Source organism: Tiliqua scincoides, chromosome 5 (genome assembly GCF_035046505.1).
Source record: "Tiliqua scincoides isolate rTilSci1 chromosome 5, rTilSci1.hap2, whole genome shotgun sequence".
Taxonomy (NCBI): Eukaryota; Metazoa; Chordata; class Lepidosauria; order Squamata; family Scincidae; genus Tiliqua; species Tiliqua scincoides.
In genome coordinates, this window is record NC_089825.1 from 49,035,039 (window position 1) to 49,050,990 (window position 15,952).

The 15,952-nt window shown below is 43.6% G+C and overlaps 1 protein-coding gene across 1 annotated transcript in view; it reads left to right on the forward strand.

The window, feature by feature from the left end:
- The first annotated feature begins 642 nt into the window (after window positions 1-642).
- LOC136652234 (collagen alpha-6(VI) chain-like) overlaps window positions 643-15,952 on the forward strand; it is a 92,966-nt gene continuing 77,656 nt past the window's right edge. The window contains exons 1-2 of the mRNA XM_066629161.1: window positions 643-723; window positions 5,835-5,943. Coding sequence (XP_066485258.1) covers window positions 643-723; window positions 5,835-5,943 — 190 coding nt within the window. The remainder of the gene's footprint in view (window positions 724-5,834; window positions 5,944-15,952) is intronic.

Sequence of the window (15,952 nt, forward strand, 5' to 3'; positions counted from 1 at the left end):
CTCCTCCTGGCCCCCACCTTTTTCCCCCCTCCCTGCGGCACTGCTGGCTAGGGAGGGATTCAAACTGGCACCTTTTTCCCCCTCCTCCTGGCCCCCACCTTTTCCCCCCCTTCTCCTGGCCCCCACCACCTTTTTTCCCTCCCTGCGCCACCCAGCACTGCTGGCTAAGGAGGGATTCAAACCTCCAACCTTGTGCTCCACAGCCCAGCACTCTCTCCATTGGGCTATAGGAAAGCCTAGAGTTACAGTGTTCAGAACTAATATATAAGGTCCTGAGCCCAGCTGGTGGCCATCAGCACCTCAAGTATTAGTTCCAAACACTTTGAGCCTAAGACTTCCAATGGCTCAGTTACTAAAGTGCTGATCTGTGCAGCCAGAGGTTGGGGGTTCAAATCCCTGTAAGGAATAATTTTTTTTTCTTCTTTTTTTTTTTAGGTGGGGAGGTAAATAAATAAAAGATTACACTTGTTAATCTTAAACTTGTTCTTGTAAGTGGGTTCCTGCACCTTTTATTTTTATTTTTTTTTATAAAAAAAGCACTGCCCCTGCCTCACCGCACTCACAGCTCTAGCCTGAGCCCAGCCCGCCTTTCATCTCTCCGCGCTCTGCTTCCCCACGCTCAGCTACCAAGCCGGTGAGGGCATGGGGATGTGTGCTGAGGAGGAGGAGGAGGAGGACAACGACGAGGGACAGCCAGCCAGGGAGATGGGTTGCAGCACCCAGGTACTGGCTTGGCAAGAGGAGGGGGGGAAGGAAGCTGTCTGGTGCAGCCCCTGCACCTGAGACAGCCTAGGCATGTCTACTGAGAAGTAAGTCCCCTTGTGTTCAGTGGGGCTTACTCCCAGGAAAATGTGGATGGGATTGCAGCCCAAGCCTATGCAGGTCTACTCAGAAGCAAGTAATTCATTCATTTTTATAGTTATTAATATAAGGCTTGGCTGATCTAAATAATTAAGCAAAAATTATTACTAATAATTTAGTAGCTTTGTAATGTCATCAACAGGAGATTTAGGTTTTTAACTATAAATGGGGAAGCTTAAGTGTCCTTGCCGCATTATAATAACACTTAGGAAACCTCTGTGCAGTAGGTCAGATCATTGTTGTCTATTAATTTTTGGTTTTTTTAGACTATATTTAATAATCACTATTATTATAATGGGGAATGGGGACATAGTACACAGGGGAAAGGGGGGAACTACAAAAGATGGGTTAATGAATTGATTAAATTATGAAGTTATGAATCAAAAATCATGTGGTCACACACCCTCTATTGGTTCAAGATGAGTTGTAAAATAGATTATATTCTGGTATTATATAATTTATCTATTTTACAATTCATCTTTTGTGTTTATTCTTCTGCTCCCCCCTTGTGTGCTTATATTGTGCATTCACTGTTATCTGATCACATATTTCTCTTTTTTTTTTTGCACCAATCATGTTTCAATGTCTTGAGCCAATAGAGGGTATGTGAACACATGATTTTTGATCCATAACTTGTTTATTAATCAATTAATTAACCCATCTTTTGTGCCCCCTCTCCCCTGTGTGCCAATTGATTTGGGTTCAAACAAATCTGTAGAGTGATGTAATGTAATCATTTTTTATATTTTGCCTTCATCAATTGTTTTAACCAATATTTATTAAATGTTTTAAAAGTTTTAATTAATTTTTTTGGTTGTTACATATTTGCAAATACATGCAACAAGCCGTGATATAATCCTTGGTGTGCGCTCCCGAGGTGGTCCGTCTCTTTTTGTTCTTCTCTCTTGAAGATCTCCCCTCATTTTCTAGTTCTTAAGTAGTTGGGGAATGGGGATTTAAAGAGAGAGAAATGAGATGAATGAATGAATGAATGAATAAATGAATAAATAAATAAATAAAAGATTAACAAGTCGTGAGTTCCTGCACCTTTTTTTTTTTTTTTAAAAAAAGCACTGACTAGTGCTGTATGTGATTGATTGATTGATTGATTGATTGATTGATTGATTGATTGATTGATTGATTGAGACCTTTATTGGCATAAAACAATTTCCAGAGGATAGAAACAATGGACAATATAAAATGCACACAATAAAAACATGAACGTAATTAAAAAACATGAAACAAGTGCTGTATGTGTTTACTTCAAGCCATGTTGCCTTACTGGACATCATGCCTCACTGGGCAGCCCAATCCTATGCTGCCTAGTGCTGTGCAGTACAGTGGTGCCAACATGGCCACAGCTGCATCCTGCAGGGTAAGAGCAGCTGCTGGAAGTCTCCTTGGGGTAAGGAAACATTGGTTCTCTTACTCCTTGTAGAACACAACTGGCCTCAATGGGTCTCCTCAGATCTGTGCCAGCTCAGGAGCTGGTGCAGAATAGAGGATGCCTGTGTTGGGCTCTGAGGCCCAGGAAGGGGGGGCAGGGGATAGCCTATGCTGCCATCCCCCCTCCTTGGTCTGATTTGTCCACTTATGGCACTTTTGCGACACCCAGCATGGGCACAGGCATCTATAGTGTTGAGCCCTAAGTTGGTAATGTGGATTCTGGTGTCAAACAGAGGCATCAGCCTGAATGAGCTTAATTTCTGCATATAGTTACATGTTGATTTGCTTATATGTGGCCCAGTGTCCATATGTGCTGACAAAATACACGTAGATCTATGTATGGAAAGATGATGAGAATTGGCTGTCACTGTCTATATGGGGAAGAATGAAACTGACTGCAAGAGCTCACAACTAGATCCAAGCAGCCTGTCCTTGACATATCAGATAATCGCATTAGACGTCTAAAAAGTGAAAATAAAGGGCTGTTCTCTCATTCCCACCCTAGTCCAGTGTTGCAAGAACATGAGTAAATTCAACTCAAGGAAACCCTTGGATGAACTGAAGTTGGAAGGAGAAAATTGACAGCCATCCTTTCCCCTTAGAATAGCTGCTGCTGAATGGAAAGTGCTGTCCTTGAAATTAGCACCATGCTCATAAATAAAACTTTTCATTGTTCGTGAGTTACCAAAAAAAGGATTTCTGGAGCTATATAGAAGGTATTGTACTTTTACAAATGAAAATTAAAAGGCCACGTCTGTGTTCCACCTTGCAGTTTTCATTATGATTTGATGTCCATATAACTGTATATGGATAGAGTGGATATAAAATGTTGACAGCAGATTGATCATCCCCTTGTGGAGGTTGAGTAGTCATTTGGCTGCTGGTTCATTAAGAAAGTACACAGAGACCCTGCCTTTGGAATTATTGGATTTCCCTATCCAGAAATCCTCATTTGCTGCAGGAGCCGGCAAACATATTGCTCTACTCTTTCAATAAACCAATGTCAGTCTCATGGTGGACCTCCCCAGCCCCGCGTCCCAGGGCAAAGGTTCGTGATGGCACCCTCCACATGCAAATCCAGAACGCACAGGGAAGCTTCCCTGGGCTCCTAAACTGTGTTTCCGGCAGTGTCGGAAGCCTCAGCGCAGTCCTAGAGACATGCAAGTTTCCGCACCCGGGGCATTTGCCCCTTTCACTGAATGGCAGGTCCACCATTGTGTCAGTCCTGCTGGCTTACCAGGCAGTGGATGTTGGATAGTTTCTACTCTGCTCACAGTGCTATAGTGTACTCATTTCTGCATGTGGGGCTGCATTTGGAAGAAAAATCCACATCCACAAACCATTCCCATGCACAGATCACCTTTGCTGGACTGGAGAGACTGGGGCTTGATTCACAGTTTTCTCTTTGTACTTGGCTATTACTTAGCTAAGTGTAAAATGCAGGTGTAGTGAGTCTGTCATGAATAGCACATATCTCACGGCCAGATCCTCTTCTTCAGCAGCACCAGTCTTGTGTACGCTGCCAGGGAGACAGCCATTGTAAAAGTGCCATAAAGCACTTTGCAATGGCCAAAAAGTGGGAGGTGCAGGCACTGAGGCCAGCATGGATGGGCTTGGACCTCTGCGCCAGGTGGGGAGGCCCTGGGAGCTGTCGGCAGTGGGTGTTCTGGAGTGGGGGAGGGCAGGGAATGTTGATTCAGACCTGAGAGGGTGACAGAGATGGCTGCAGAGGCTGCTGCCAGATTCTATCCCCTGTCATGGAACCAAAAGCCCTACATGGAGCTACTCTATTTTGCACCAGCAATTTTAAGCTGGTCTAGATTGGAGTAGCTTCATTGGGCAGGCTGGGGCTCAACAGAGAGTAGGGGAACAAATGTGGCCTTACCTCAAGAAGACCTCCAGCTGCCTCTCTACCCACATGCTGTATCTGCACGGGACACAGCGGTGGTTGATGATGGTGTAAAAAAAAAAAAAGAACACCCCCCCCCACTTTGGCCAGATCCTACCTGGTTGCTGCATGGTTTATTTCACAACAGGAGAGGAAACTGAACGCTTTCCACATGTGCTGCCTCCGATGCATCCTTGGCATCGCCTGGCAGGACAAAGTTCCAAACAACACAGTCCTGGAATGAGCTGGAATCCCTTGCATGTATACACTGCTGAAACAGAGACGCCTGAGTTGGCTTGGTCATGTCGTGAGAATGGAAGATGGTCGGATCCCCAAAGGATCTCCTCTATGGAGAACTCGTGCAGGGAAAGCGCCCTACAGGTAGACCACAGCTGTGATACAAGGATATCTGCAAGAGGGATCTGAAGGCCTTGGGATTGGACCTCAACAGATGGTTGGACCTTGGCCTCTGAGCGGCCCGCTTGGAGGCAGGCTGTGCAGCATGGCCTCTCCCAGTTTGAAGAGACACTTGGCCAACAGACTGAGGCAAAGAGGCAAAGAAAGAAGGCCCATAGCCAGGGAGACAGCCCAGGGACAGACTGCACTTGCTCCCAATGTGGAAGGGATTGTCACTCCCGAATCGGCCTTTTCAGCCACACTAGATGCTGTTCCAGAACCACCATTCAGAGCACAATACCATAGTCTTTCGAGACTGAAGGTTGCCAACAGTTATTGCAGCCAGCCTAGGGGCAGTAATAAGGGAAGTCGGTTGAGTCGAGGGAGAGCAAACTTCTGACGGCTTGTCGGAGGCTGTCCAGGTATCATCTGTTAATAATTCTTTTTCTTGAAGCATCGGAATTTCCATTTTCATTATCAATTCAGCCCTGACTTTGTCCAGGCTGGAAATAATCCTCACACGTTCCTCCCTGGAAAGCTCTTGGAAGGTTGAGATTGCCCCCTCCACTATGTCATCATCTGCAATCTCCATATGTAATAAAAGATCCATCACTGACATATTCATTGCAAAACCTGGAGTGTTAGCTGAGATTGGCTTGCCATCTCTTGCTCTCTCACTCGGGCACTCATGGGCAACGAAGGATATTTCAGCTCTTTCTCCTGGGCGCTCATGGGCTGTAGAAAATTCTTGGGCAACGGTGTTGGAATATTCCCCTCTAGAGTCTCCTTCTGAGTTGCAGTGCTAATAGCTATAAGGAGCCGGTGCGTCGAGCAAGGGATTTTTCTAAACACATTGTTATTGTCTCCAAATTAACCATCTGATTACAGGCCAGAGCTTCTGAGGGCCTTTGAAACTGTAAAACCTCATTAGAAGCATGTTTGCTACTGAGCTTATCAGCCACATGAGGTTCTGTTTGCCAGCCAGTTATAGTTGCCATTGAGACTGATATATTCTCAGCCAGATGTTTCTTTGTTGCTGGCAATAAAGATTTTGCTTCCATTTCAGTAAATACTCTTCTGGCCGTAATTTCAAAGGAGCTCAAGAAACTTCTCATTATCAACTTACAATCTCCCTGAAAAACACCAAAAATTTCTGGAGTATTATATTTTGTAAGAGTGAAGGCGACCCTTAGATAATTCCCCACATACCTGGATCCAGTATTTTTTTTCTTTGCTCTTTCAGCAGAATAGAACTACAATTCTTCCTATTGACCCGTTATTCCTTAATCTTCCTGAATGGCCACCGGTCTCCATAGAGGAGACTAGAGATCTGATCAGCCAACTAAAGGTTGGTAAGGCGCCAAACCCTGATGCAATACCTGTCTAAGGGCCCAATTGTATCCAACTTTCCAGCCATGCAGCCCAAGGTAAGGGAACACCCATACCTTGAGGAGGCCTCTGTGACTGCACCCCCACCACAGGATGCAGTGCACAGCTGCATCGGCACTGGAAAATTGGATAGGATGAGCCCTAATTTGTAAAAAAAAAATGAACTGGAGTGGTGGCCCTTGATGTTGGCACACCTCTTTTCAGCAGTGGATAGAACAGCAGTCAAGTTTAAAGACTGGACAAAAGCTATAATCTTCCCAATTTACAAAAAGGGAGATTGTAGTTTACCATCCAATTACCAATCGATAAACTTATTCTCAGTATTAGCAGAATTACATGTAAAACATTTTGTAAACAAACTTATAGAGTGGATTGATGATAAGACAATTCTGGGGATTCAACAAAATGGATTCAGACAGGGGAAATCTACATTAGATCATCGTGCTGTACTGTTCTATTTTGTTGACAAACGGGTTAAGAGAGCAAATTCTAAACTGTTTGTGGCTTTCTGTTTGCTGCTTTCGATTCAGTGGACAGGAATGAACTCCTACATCTAGCTATAGAAAGAAGACTTCTTTTCTTAATTAGAAATTTGTATGAAAATACTACTTGTCAGGTCAGTATGTCTCAGAGAGGGGAACTGTCAGAACCATTTCCAACAAATTCTGGGGTTAAACAAGGCTGCAGTCTTTCACGTACTCTTTCCAACCTTTTTGTAAATGATTGAGGGCCCAATCCTATCCAGCTTTCCAGTGCTGGTGCAGCTGCAATGTAGTCTTGAGGAAAGGGAACAAATATTCCCTTATGTGGAGGAGTCCTCCATGATAGCCCCCCATCACCACCACAGGATGCAGCATATGCTCTATTGGCATGGCTGCACCGGCACTGGAAAATTGGATAGGATTGGGCCCTTAGCCCCTTATCTGGTAGAAGCTGATAGTTACAGCCCCAATTGGGTTCTCTTTTTGTTCCCCTTTTGATCTACGCTTATGATGCAGCTATTCTTTCCAGGACATGCATTGGGCTGAAACGGCTTTTGTCAAGTTGCGTGGAATATTTAGAAAGAAATATCCTCCAAATCAATTACAACAAGTCAAAAATCTTGGTCTTTGGTAAATCCAGGAAGCAATTTAACTGGAGTATTGGAGGTAATATTATAGAACAAGTAAGCCAGTTTAAGTATCTAGAAGTTCTTTTTTCATTATAAACTTTCTTGGATTCCACACTGCAGAGCAATTAGAGACAATGCTAAGAACACAGCCCAAGCAACTATATGTTTTTTCTATAATACAGGTAACTCTTACATTCCAGCAGCCCTTGAGGTACCTAGAGCTAAAATTACTCCCCAAGTTCTATATGGAGTTCCAATTTGGATGAGCTTCTGGAGCAGATCCAGAGCATGTTTTTACACAAAATACTTTTTACATAAAATACTTGGTATGCTGGGCTACGTATCTTACACGGTACTCTGCCCTGAAGCAGATCTATTCCAGCTGGAGTCAGTGGCCTGGTTGAGATTTCTTAAATATTGGCTTAAAATACACTGTAATTCTAGTCTGAAGAGCCTGCTTGACTGTCTCTTACAAGAACCAGAGCTTTCCAGGGAGATGCTCCTTTTAGAAAAGAAAATTAAAACTGTGGGCCTTGATTTAGATATTTTTGACTCTCTCAATCTGGAACAAGCTGACTAATTAAATGCAAATTACTTGATATTAAACAACAAGATTTGCTGAGTCACATCAAGATTTGATTTGAATGAAAGCAATATTTTCTCTTGCAAGATGCAATGCTATGCCCTCTGAGATGCTTTGCCATAAAGCATTCATAAAAGCATTTACCATAAAGCATTCATAAAGATTCAGAGGAATTCCTCTGGAGGTGTATTTGCTTCTTAGTTGTGGTGGAATCTTTACAACACATGATAGTGTCCCCTTTACAAGCCTTTCCCTGTTCAGCCTTTTTTGAGGGTCTTCTTGACAGAAGGGTGGGTTGGGCTGACTCCAGAAAAATGTAGTTTATCCTATTGGGGATAAATAAAATCTCTCTGTGAAAGTGGCATCTCTATTGAATTTAATTATTAAGAGAAGGAGGAAGCAGTTAAACGCATGTGTAAAGTAAGGTTAGGATTTTTTTTAATTGTTTACTGGAAGATGGTAAATGGAATTTCCTATAGGCAATTTTTTTTCCTATAGGCAATTTTTTAAAATTGTTTTAATTTTAATTTTTTAATTGTTTACTAGAAGATGGTAAAAGGAATTTTCCTATAGGCACAGCTCCTATAGGTACACAGCTCTGATGTGCCAGTAGTTCAAAGGAACAATCAAGGTACACATTGTTCTGCTGAAATGGAGAATGATCTGGTATAGTGATGTGAAAACTAGCATCACAACAGCACGAGCTCCTGCAGACTGGGCTGAACTGCAGACTGGGCTGATAGTGGTTCTGTCCATATCCATATCCAACCCAATGTTCCACCAGCCTGCTACATATTGGAATTGATTCACAGATTGGAACTCTTGCAGACATTACATTAATCCAAAGAGTTTCTTTGGATGTCCTCAAAGCTTGATCACATCCAGTAGTGGTTTCCCCTCCTCCCGCCATACAGCAAACACCCATGCCATCTGAAAGACGCCTCAAGTTTCCAAAATATTTTGTTTTTTGTTTTAAATGTAACATGGAACTAGCTGTGATATTTTTTAGATCTTGGCCCAAGTCTCAAGGGAAGCTTGAGAACCTATGCCTGTATAAAATTTCTAGTTTTTATTGTGATTGAATACATTTGAGTATTCATTCTTTGAGACAAACATTTCTAGCCCCAGGGATCTGGCTCAGATTTACGCATCTTCCTCAGAAATGTATGTTCTATTCAGCTGTTCTATCTTATAGTCATTTTTATTGGAAAGGAGAGATTGCCAGGAAATTCCTAGGCGAATACTGAAAAACTTGTGGTAAAATTGGCCATGACAGTGAGTTAGTCATAGATTTCCCGAGAATTTCTGTATAAACCTCTTTTAATAAGAAGCACTTGATTGATCTAGCAACAGGACTTTAGTACCCCAGAGACATTTTAAGTTCACAGAAGCACATTATAAGGAAGAGATAACAGTGAAAGACGTACTTCTCTCCCACCATTGTTTCCCACTGCAGCTGGTATCTAGAGACAAACTGCCACTCAACCTGGAGACAGTGCATAATTATCATGACTTCTTAGCCATTGATAGATCTCCATAAATTGGCCCAGTTGCCTTTTAAAGTCATCCATACTGGTGGTCATCACCACATCTTATAGCAACAAATTCCACAGTCTAACTATGCAACATGTGATGAAGTAAATCTTTTTATCCATCCTAAATAACAGAACTTGCAGGAACTCAGTTGGAAGTGTGACCTGCTTTTGCTCAGAAGTAATGCGTTTGATAAATGATGGTTGTTTCACTAGCCATCATTGGATGATATAACACATGGAATGATGAATTAAGATGTGTGAGTGAACTCAGAGGCTTCCATGGGGTCCTAAAGGCGTGCAAGGCTACACGCCCAGGGCATTTGCCCCATAGAATAATGGGAGGTCTACCACTACCAAGTCTCACTGAAGCTATTCTGGAGATTCTTTTTCCCCAATATGATGTAATGTTGAACATGCCTCAAGGTCCTGTTAAAATCTCCAGGATCGTTTTCGGTAGTCACCTGAATATTGATGCCGGAATCCTGAAGGGTTGGTGAACCAAGTGCCCATTCAGCTGAGCCTTAATCACCATTCATATAAGGGCACATCAAATGGATAGCTCCCTGTTTTGCCAGTTCCAGTGGAGAACAGAAAGTGACTCCAAGAAAGGCAGGTACCTTTCCCTTGGAACAATCTGATCCCATGGACTGCAACCATTCATCCACCTGGCACCTGTCCCATGGTCTTCTGCAGGACAACACTGGGATGACATCACATGCCACACATCTGAATTATATGGTTTGGAGGCATTGAACTGCTCCACCACAAATAGGACACGCCTCCAAGAGTTTATTTATAATATTGGATTACATGTAATGATGCCAAAAAGTCAGGCATTTAAGCTTTCTCTGTTCAAATTTATGCAACCCATTTCTCTTCTACTTTCAATCAAGATTATTAAAGTGGCTTATAACATTTATCATTTTTAAAAAAAACAAAACATGTCAAACACAACAATGATTAATAACGGTAGCAGTCATTTAGCAATAAAAATTTTTAAAATGACAGATTTAAAAGCCATTAAACATCAGAACTAACCGTTTCTGGAAATGAGAAGACTTTCACTATCTGTCTGAACATGAAAAAGGGGAGAGCCTGTCTATGATTTAGCAATAAAAACTGTTTTTAAAAATGACAGAATATAGACCACTTAAAACACAGAACTGACCACTTTGGAAAATGAAACGACCTTCACTGTCTAAACATGGAAAAGGGGGAGGGAGTGGTCTAAGCTCCCCAGATAGGGAAGTCTATTATTCTCTTTTACATGCTAGCAAAACCTTTCTTTTTTATTATTTCAGCTAAATGATTCTGGAGAGTTTCAAGTCACTAATATTCCTGGCTAGGGAGACTGAAGATCATTTTTATACAGACTCTTCCAACTGTGCTCTCTTCGTTATGGTATGGAGCATAATCAACTTGCGATACAATTTTTTAGGCAAGAACAATATTTCATCATATTGGGCCATGAGCCTAACAGAGGTTGGCAGGAATCTTGGAGGGGGGGGGGGTGTTAAATGATCACAACTAGAGTTTCTATTTTTGTTTTTGTTTTACTATAAAGCCAAGCTTGAGACTTGGGTTTTAGTGAGTGGCCTAATCATCAGAACCCACCATTGTAGTGTTTAAACGGGGTGCACTTGCCCCCCCAATCATACATAGAAGTTCTGTCATCACTATCATCACCACTTGAATGTATTTGCAGCAGAGCAAATATATTCAAATGGGGGGGGGTGATATCCTACAATGGCAGGGCATACCAAATCTTCCGATGTGTATGCATGTAATTGTGAAAGAACTAGAAGTAAGATTGAAAATTATGGTAGGCTTAGGTCCCAATCCCATCTTTGTGGTATGCTGCTGGTGTGTCGCCTTCTGGTCTTTGCAGTTGTGTCAGTGTTGTTGCACCTTTGGCACTGTTGTGGTGGCAGTGGAGTGGGTAAGAGCAGGTGAGGACTCAACAGATCTTCACTTGCGTATGCTGAATTTGGGACCCCCATCCTGGGTTTGACAAACCCCTTTCAGCAGTGGCATCGCTAGGGGGTGCGGGGGGTGCGGGCTGCATTGGGTGATGCGCAAGGGGGGGTGATGCACACGGGGGGGGTGATGCACTAAAATCACAGTGGTTAGGAGTAACCCCTTCATGTTATATACCTTTGGATGTGGAATTTCCAGCAGAATGCAATGCAAAAAACAGAGTTAAATATCTCCTTTCTATCAAAAGTTATCAAAAGGCAAAAAACTGGAAAACAAAAAATGCACAGAGCCCTATGGAAAGTGAACCCAAGCCTTATCGCACGTTTACTCGTGAGTAGGCAAACATGCCTTAGTCCATCGGGAAGGGCAGGCTGAGAGGAATCCAATGACATCAGAATGGTCCTGAACCAATGAATGTAGCCCCCCAAAAACACCCGAGAAAGAGAAACACCAAGAAACATTCCCTCCAAGCTGGCGAATGTATTGAGCCCTATGGAAAGCAAAACTAAGGGTGCAATCCTAACACCTTATGCCAGTGCTTCCCAGCATTGACATAAGGGCAATGCAGCTCTGAGGTAAGGGAACATTCCCTGACTCTGAGGAAGCCTCCGTGAGTGACACCCAACTGCAGGATGCAGCACATGTCCCATTGGCACCGCTATGCCAGTGCCGGAAAGCACTAACATAAGGGGTTAGGATTGCACCCTAAGCCACATGGTTGCATTTACTCGCAAGTAAATGAACAAGCCTTGGCTCCTGGGCAGGTCAGGCAAAGGGAAATGTGAGGCCACCAGAATGGTCCTGATTTGATGCAACAGGAACTCAACAAATGCTTCAGAAGGCAGCCCCCACCCCATAAAAAGAATGAAACAGAGGCTTGACAGGGTAAGGTGAATTTTTTTCTGTTTTAGGCTGCAATCCTATCCGCACTTTCCCGGGAGTAAGCCCCACTGACTATAATGGGACTTACTTCTGAGTAGACAGGCATAGGTTTGGGCTCTCAGACTTGCAAAGCCAGATGGGTCCTGGTAGTGATATGCTTGAAATATAAGAACTTAAATTGAACTGGGTACTGGGTAGGGATGAAAATCTTACTGATTCTTTTTTTTGGGGGGGGGGGGTGTTACTGCAGGCAGGCTACACAGAAAATTCACTGGGTGGAACAGGGCTGGCTTCCCCTTATTTGTTTTACTTTAATTAATTATTTATAATTATTGATTTTAATTTGCTTTATGATGGGTCCTGGACAAATTGTCATTCTAAAAAGTGGGTCCCAGTGCTAAAAGTTTGAGAACTGCTGCAATAAGGTGTTAGTAAGTTGACACCTAGGGGGAGGTGACACCACTAGTGACCAAAATAACTAAAATCACAGTTTGTAAAAATAATACCATCATGTTGTATATCAATCGATGTGTAATTTCATGCAGAATGCAATGAAACAAACCATGTTGAAATATCTTTATTCTATCAAAAGGGACAGCCAAAAAACCACTGGGGGTAGGGCGATGGTAGATCACCACACCAACCACCTGGAGTGTTGCACCACCCACTGCATGTGTTATGTGAAAATCCCCTTTTTCCCTTCCAAGTTGTGTTTTTATATCTAGTTATGTATTTTGGACTCTACAGACCAAGCAAGCAGGCCACTCCTCCCCCAGCACATGTTTCTAAGGGGCCATGGCCAAGCTACAAACACATGAATTACACAAACCCCCACTTCCTTGCAGAACCTAATCACTGTGTCTCCTGATTATGCAAAACAAGCATGCACCTATGGAGGAGGAAGTCTGTTGTTCTTTTGTTGTAGCTTTAACACTCTTAAGCACCTTATGCAAATTGCCTCCCTCCCCCAGAGCCAAGCTTTTGCTGATAACTGAGTTCTGGACCCTTCCACCTTTTCTTTACATACTCCAAGTGTTACTGAGCATGCCCACAGCTCTGGGATACTTCCGGTCAGTTTGGATTGACTTCCAGGTCAAAGACAACTCTTAAGAGAGAACTCAGAGCACATGCGGTCTCTCTCTGACTGCCCACCGGCCGGAGTGGCCAGACTCTTCCTACAACTCCCCCCCCCCCGACAGGTAAATATATTGTTGCATCTAAACTTCCCCCCCCTTCTTCCCTACCTATTCCTCCCTGCTCCCCCATCTTTAGTCAGCAACTGGGTTTAGCAGATTAAGGAACCCCTATAATACCTCCCTACTTCCTGTCCATTTCTGATTCTTTTTCGGATGCACCCAAAATACATAGCACACGCATCCACCACTAGTTAGGTACACCAGACCAGTACTAGAAATCTATACTTATCGATTCTCCATGTGTATTATGTTTTACCTTTGTGTATTTTTGCAATAAAAATATAATCCTTTGATTGAAAGTTACCTTTCTCCCAGTCTCATTAAGCTAAACAAGAGATTTCTTTGCTCTACGCTGTCTTGTATCCGGCCTATGGTCCCGAAAGTTTCCAAAAGGCTAATATAACTAATTCCCCTAAACAAAACAGCCTTTTTGGTAATACATGGGGGTGACGCGCTGGCCTCCTGCACCGGGTGAAGCGAACCCACTGCCTTTCAGCATAGCAAATCTGCATCAGCAAAAGCACTAGTGCAGGTTTGAGTAGGGGAGCATGGAGCAGCTGCCAGAGCAGTAAGTACAATTTTTTTTACTTACTTCTCCTGGCCAGCCTCGTCCCCAGCCAGCCCATAGGACGCTAGGGCCATTGCATCATATAGAGCAAGCCAGTTTGGGATAGGGTGGTGCTGTCAGGTGGCAATCCTATGCACACTGACCCAGGAGTAATTCCCATTGAATTAAATGAGGCTTACTTCTGGGTAGAGAGGCATAGATTACTCATGCAAAAATCTCTGGTCTAGGCTGAATCAGAACCATAAATGGCAAATTACCATAACAATGTGCTGTGATAAATATATTAACCACTTTCTACCAAAGGATATGTTCTAGTCCAAGTTAAGCATTTCTAAGTTCCAAGGTTTCAATGAACATAAATGATCTGTCTCTTTTAAATCAATGTGATTTCATCACCCTTGGGTTTTGTTATCAGTGGGGGGGGGGGGGTCCTAAAACAGAACCCCCGTGGATAACACGGGATGCCCTGTATTGCTTGATTATGTCATAAGTCTGGCTCTTCTCTTTCAATAAGTAGACCATGCACTATCTAGAGAAGCCAACTACAAAAATTAATATATCTCTGTTCTTTCCCAAGGAGGGTATGTGGACTCATCTGCATAAGTTCCCATGCACTAGCTCTCACAGTTGGCTAGTACATTTGTCACTTTGCTTTGGGAAGGAGGTTTTGACAGCCTTTGCTTGGATATAGTTTTCACATGTCTATGTTTGTCACAAGGCTTTACCTTCAGGCCTCTCACGAGATTCCTTCTCAATAGGTCCAGAATGGCACTGGAGTTTCTATGGCCAAATCTCCTGTGCAGTTTTTGTTGCTGTAGTCTCAGGTGACTGGCCTTTTCACCTGTTAAATTAATTCACAAACATCTTTTTCTTCAAATGCTTGTGCTGTTGAAACATTTAGGGTGCAATCCTTATGCCGGTAAAGGAGCCCCGAAGGTGTCGCAAACGTGCTGTAAAGGTGGCAGCCACGTCGGCGCATTCAAATGCACTGACATGCGGATGGAGGCAGAAGCCTCTGCCTTGGCTCCAGCGCCGTCGCTTGTGTCGGCGCAAGTGTGCCGACACAATTGGCAAAAGTAGGCGGGGGGGGTGGGAGGGGGCGTTTCTGGGCGGGGGAAGGGCAGGCCCGTGGGTGGGCATGCTGGGAGCCGGGGGCGGGGCTGGGACATGGCAGTTATGCCGGATCCCAACCCCTGTCCCCGGGGTGAACGGAGCGGCTTCCAGCGGCTTCCAGCTGCTCCGTTCTCCTTGGACTTGCGCTACTTGCAGAGGTGGTGCAGGTCCGAGGAGACCCATTGGGACGTGCAGTCCTTGCCCATGGGTAAGGGAAAGAGCTTCCCCTTGCCCGTGGCTGAGCCGCTACAGCCAACAAACCTGTGTTGGATGCAGCGCAAGCCTCCTGGCTTGCCTGCTCCAGCACAGGCTAGGATTGCGCCCTTATACTTAGTTATACTGTCTTTCTGCATTGTGGAATGTTATTATATGGCCCTTTCTGTCTAACACAGACACACTCAGCATACTGCAAGCCAATTCTGGAGTGTACAGAACACCATTGGCTGTTACACACATTCTAACACATTGTCAATAGGCATTGCATCTCAGTTTTCCATGCACTTTGCCATGGATTTTCACACTAGTGCCATTTGCAACAAACACTTTTCCATTGACGTATTTATCCAGTTTAAAAAAAAAAAATTCAGCTTAAGGTAGAGTAGCTGATAGATCCTGAATCCACAATCCAAGTTCCATTTGCTGGACTAGTATTATTGAGTTTCAAAAACATTTCTTCTTTTAGTTTGAAACTGTCTCTGGCATCATGATTTCTACCTACAAAATCATGTGGGCTGTGACCATGGGTTCAAGGGGCAGCTCTAAAGAAAACACGACTCCAACACATTGAGGAAGACCAGTGATTGACCATCAATGAGGCTAGAAATATCGCCAACAATTGCACAGTGGAAGTGTGTCATGACTGACACATGGATTCCAGCAGCAACTATAGCAGCGTATTGGTTGAGGGGACAACCTGCTCACCAAACACCAGCTGAGAACTGAAGAAGAAGACCCCGCCCTTCTTTGGCTCTGTTGCTTAGTCAGAGAGGAGCTGCCTGTGCTTGAGG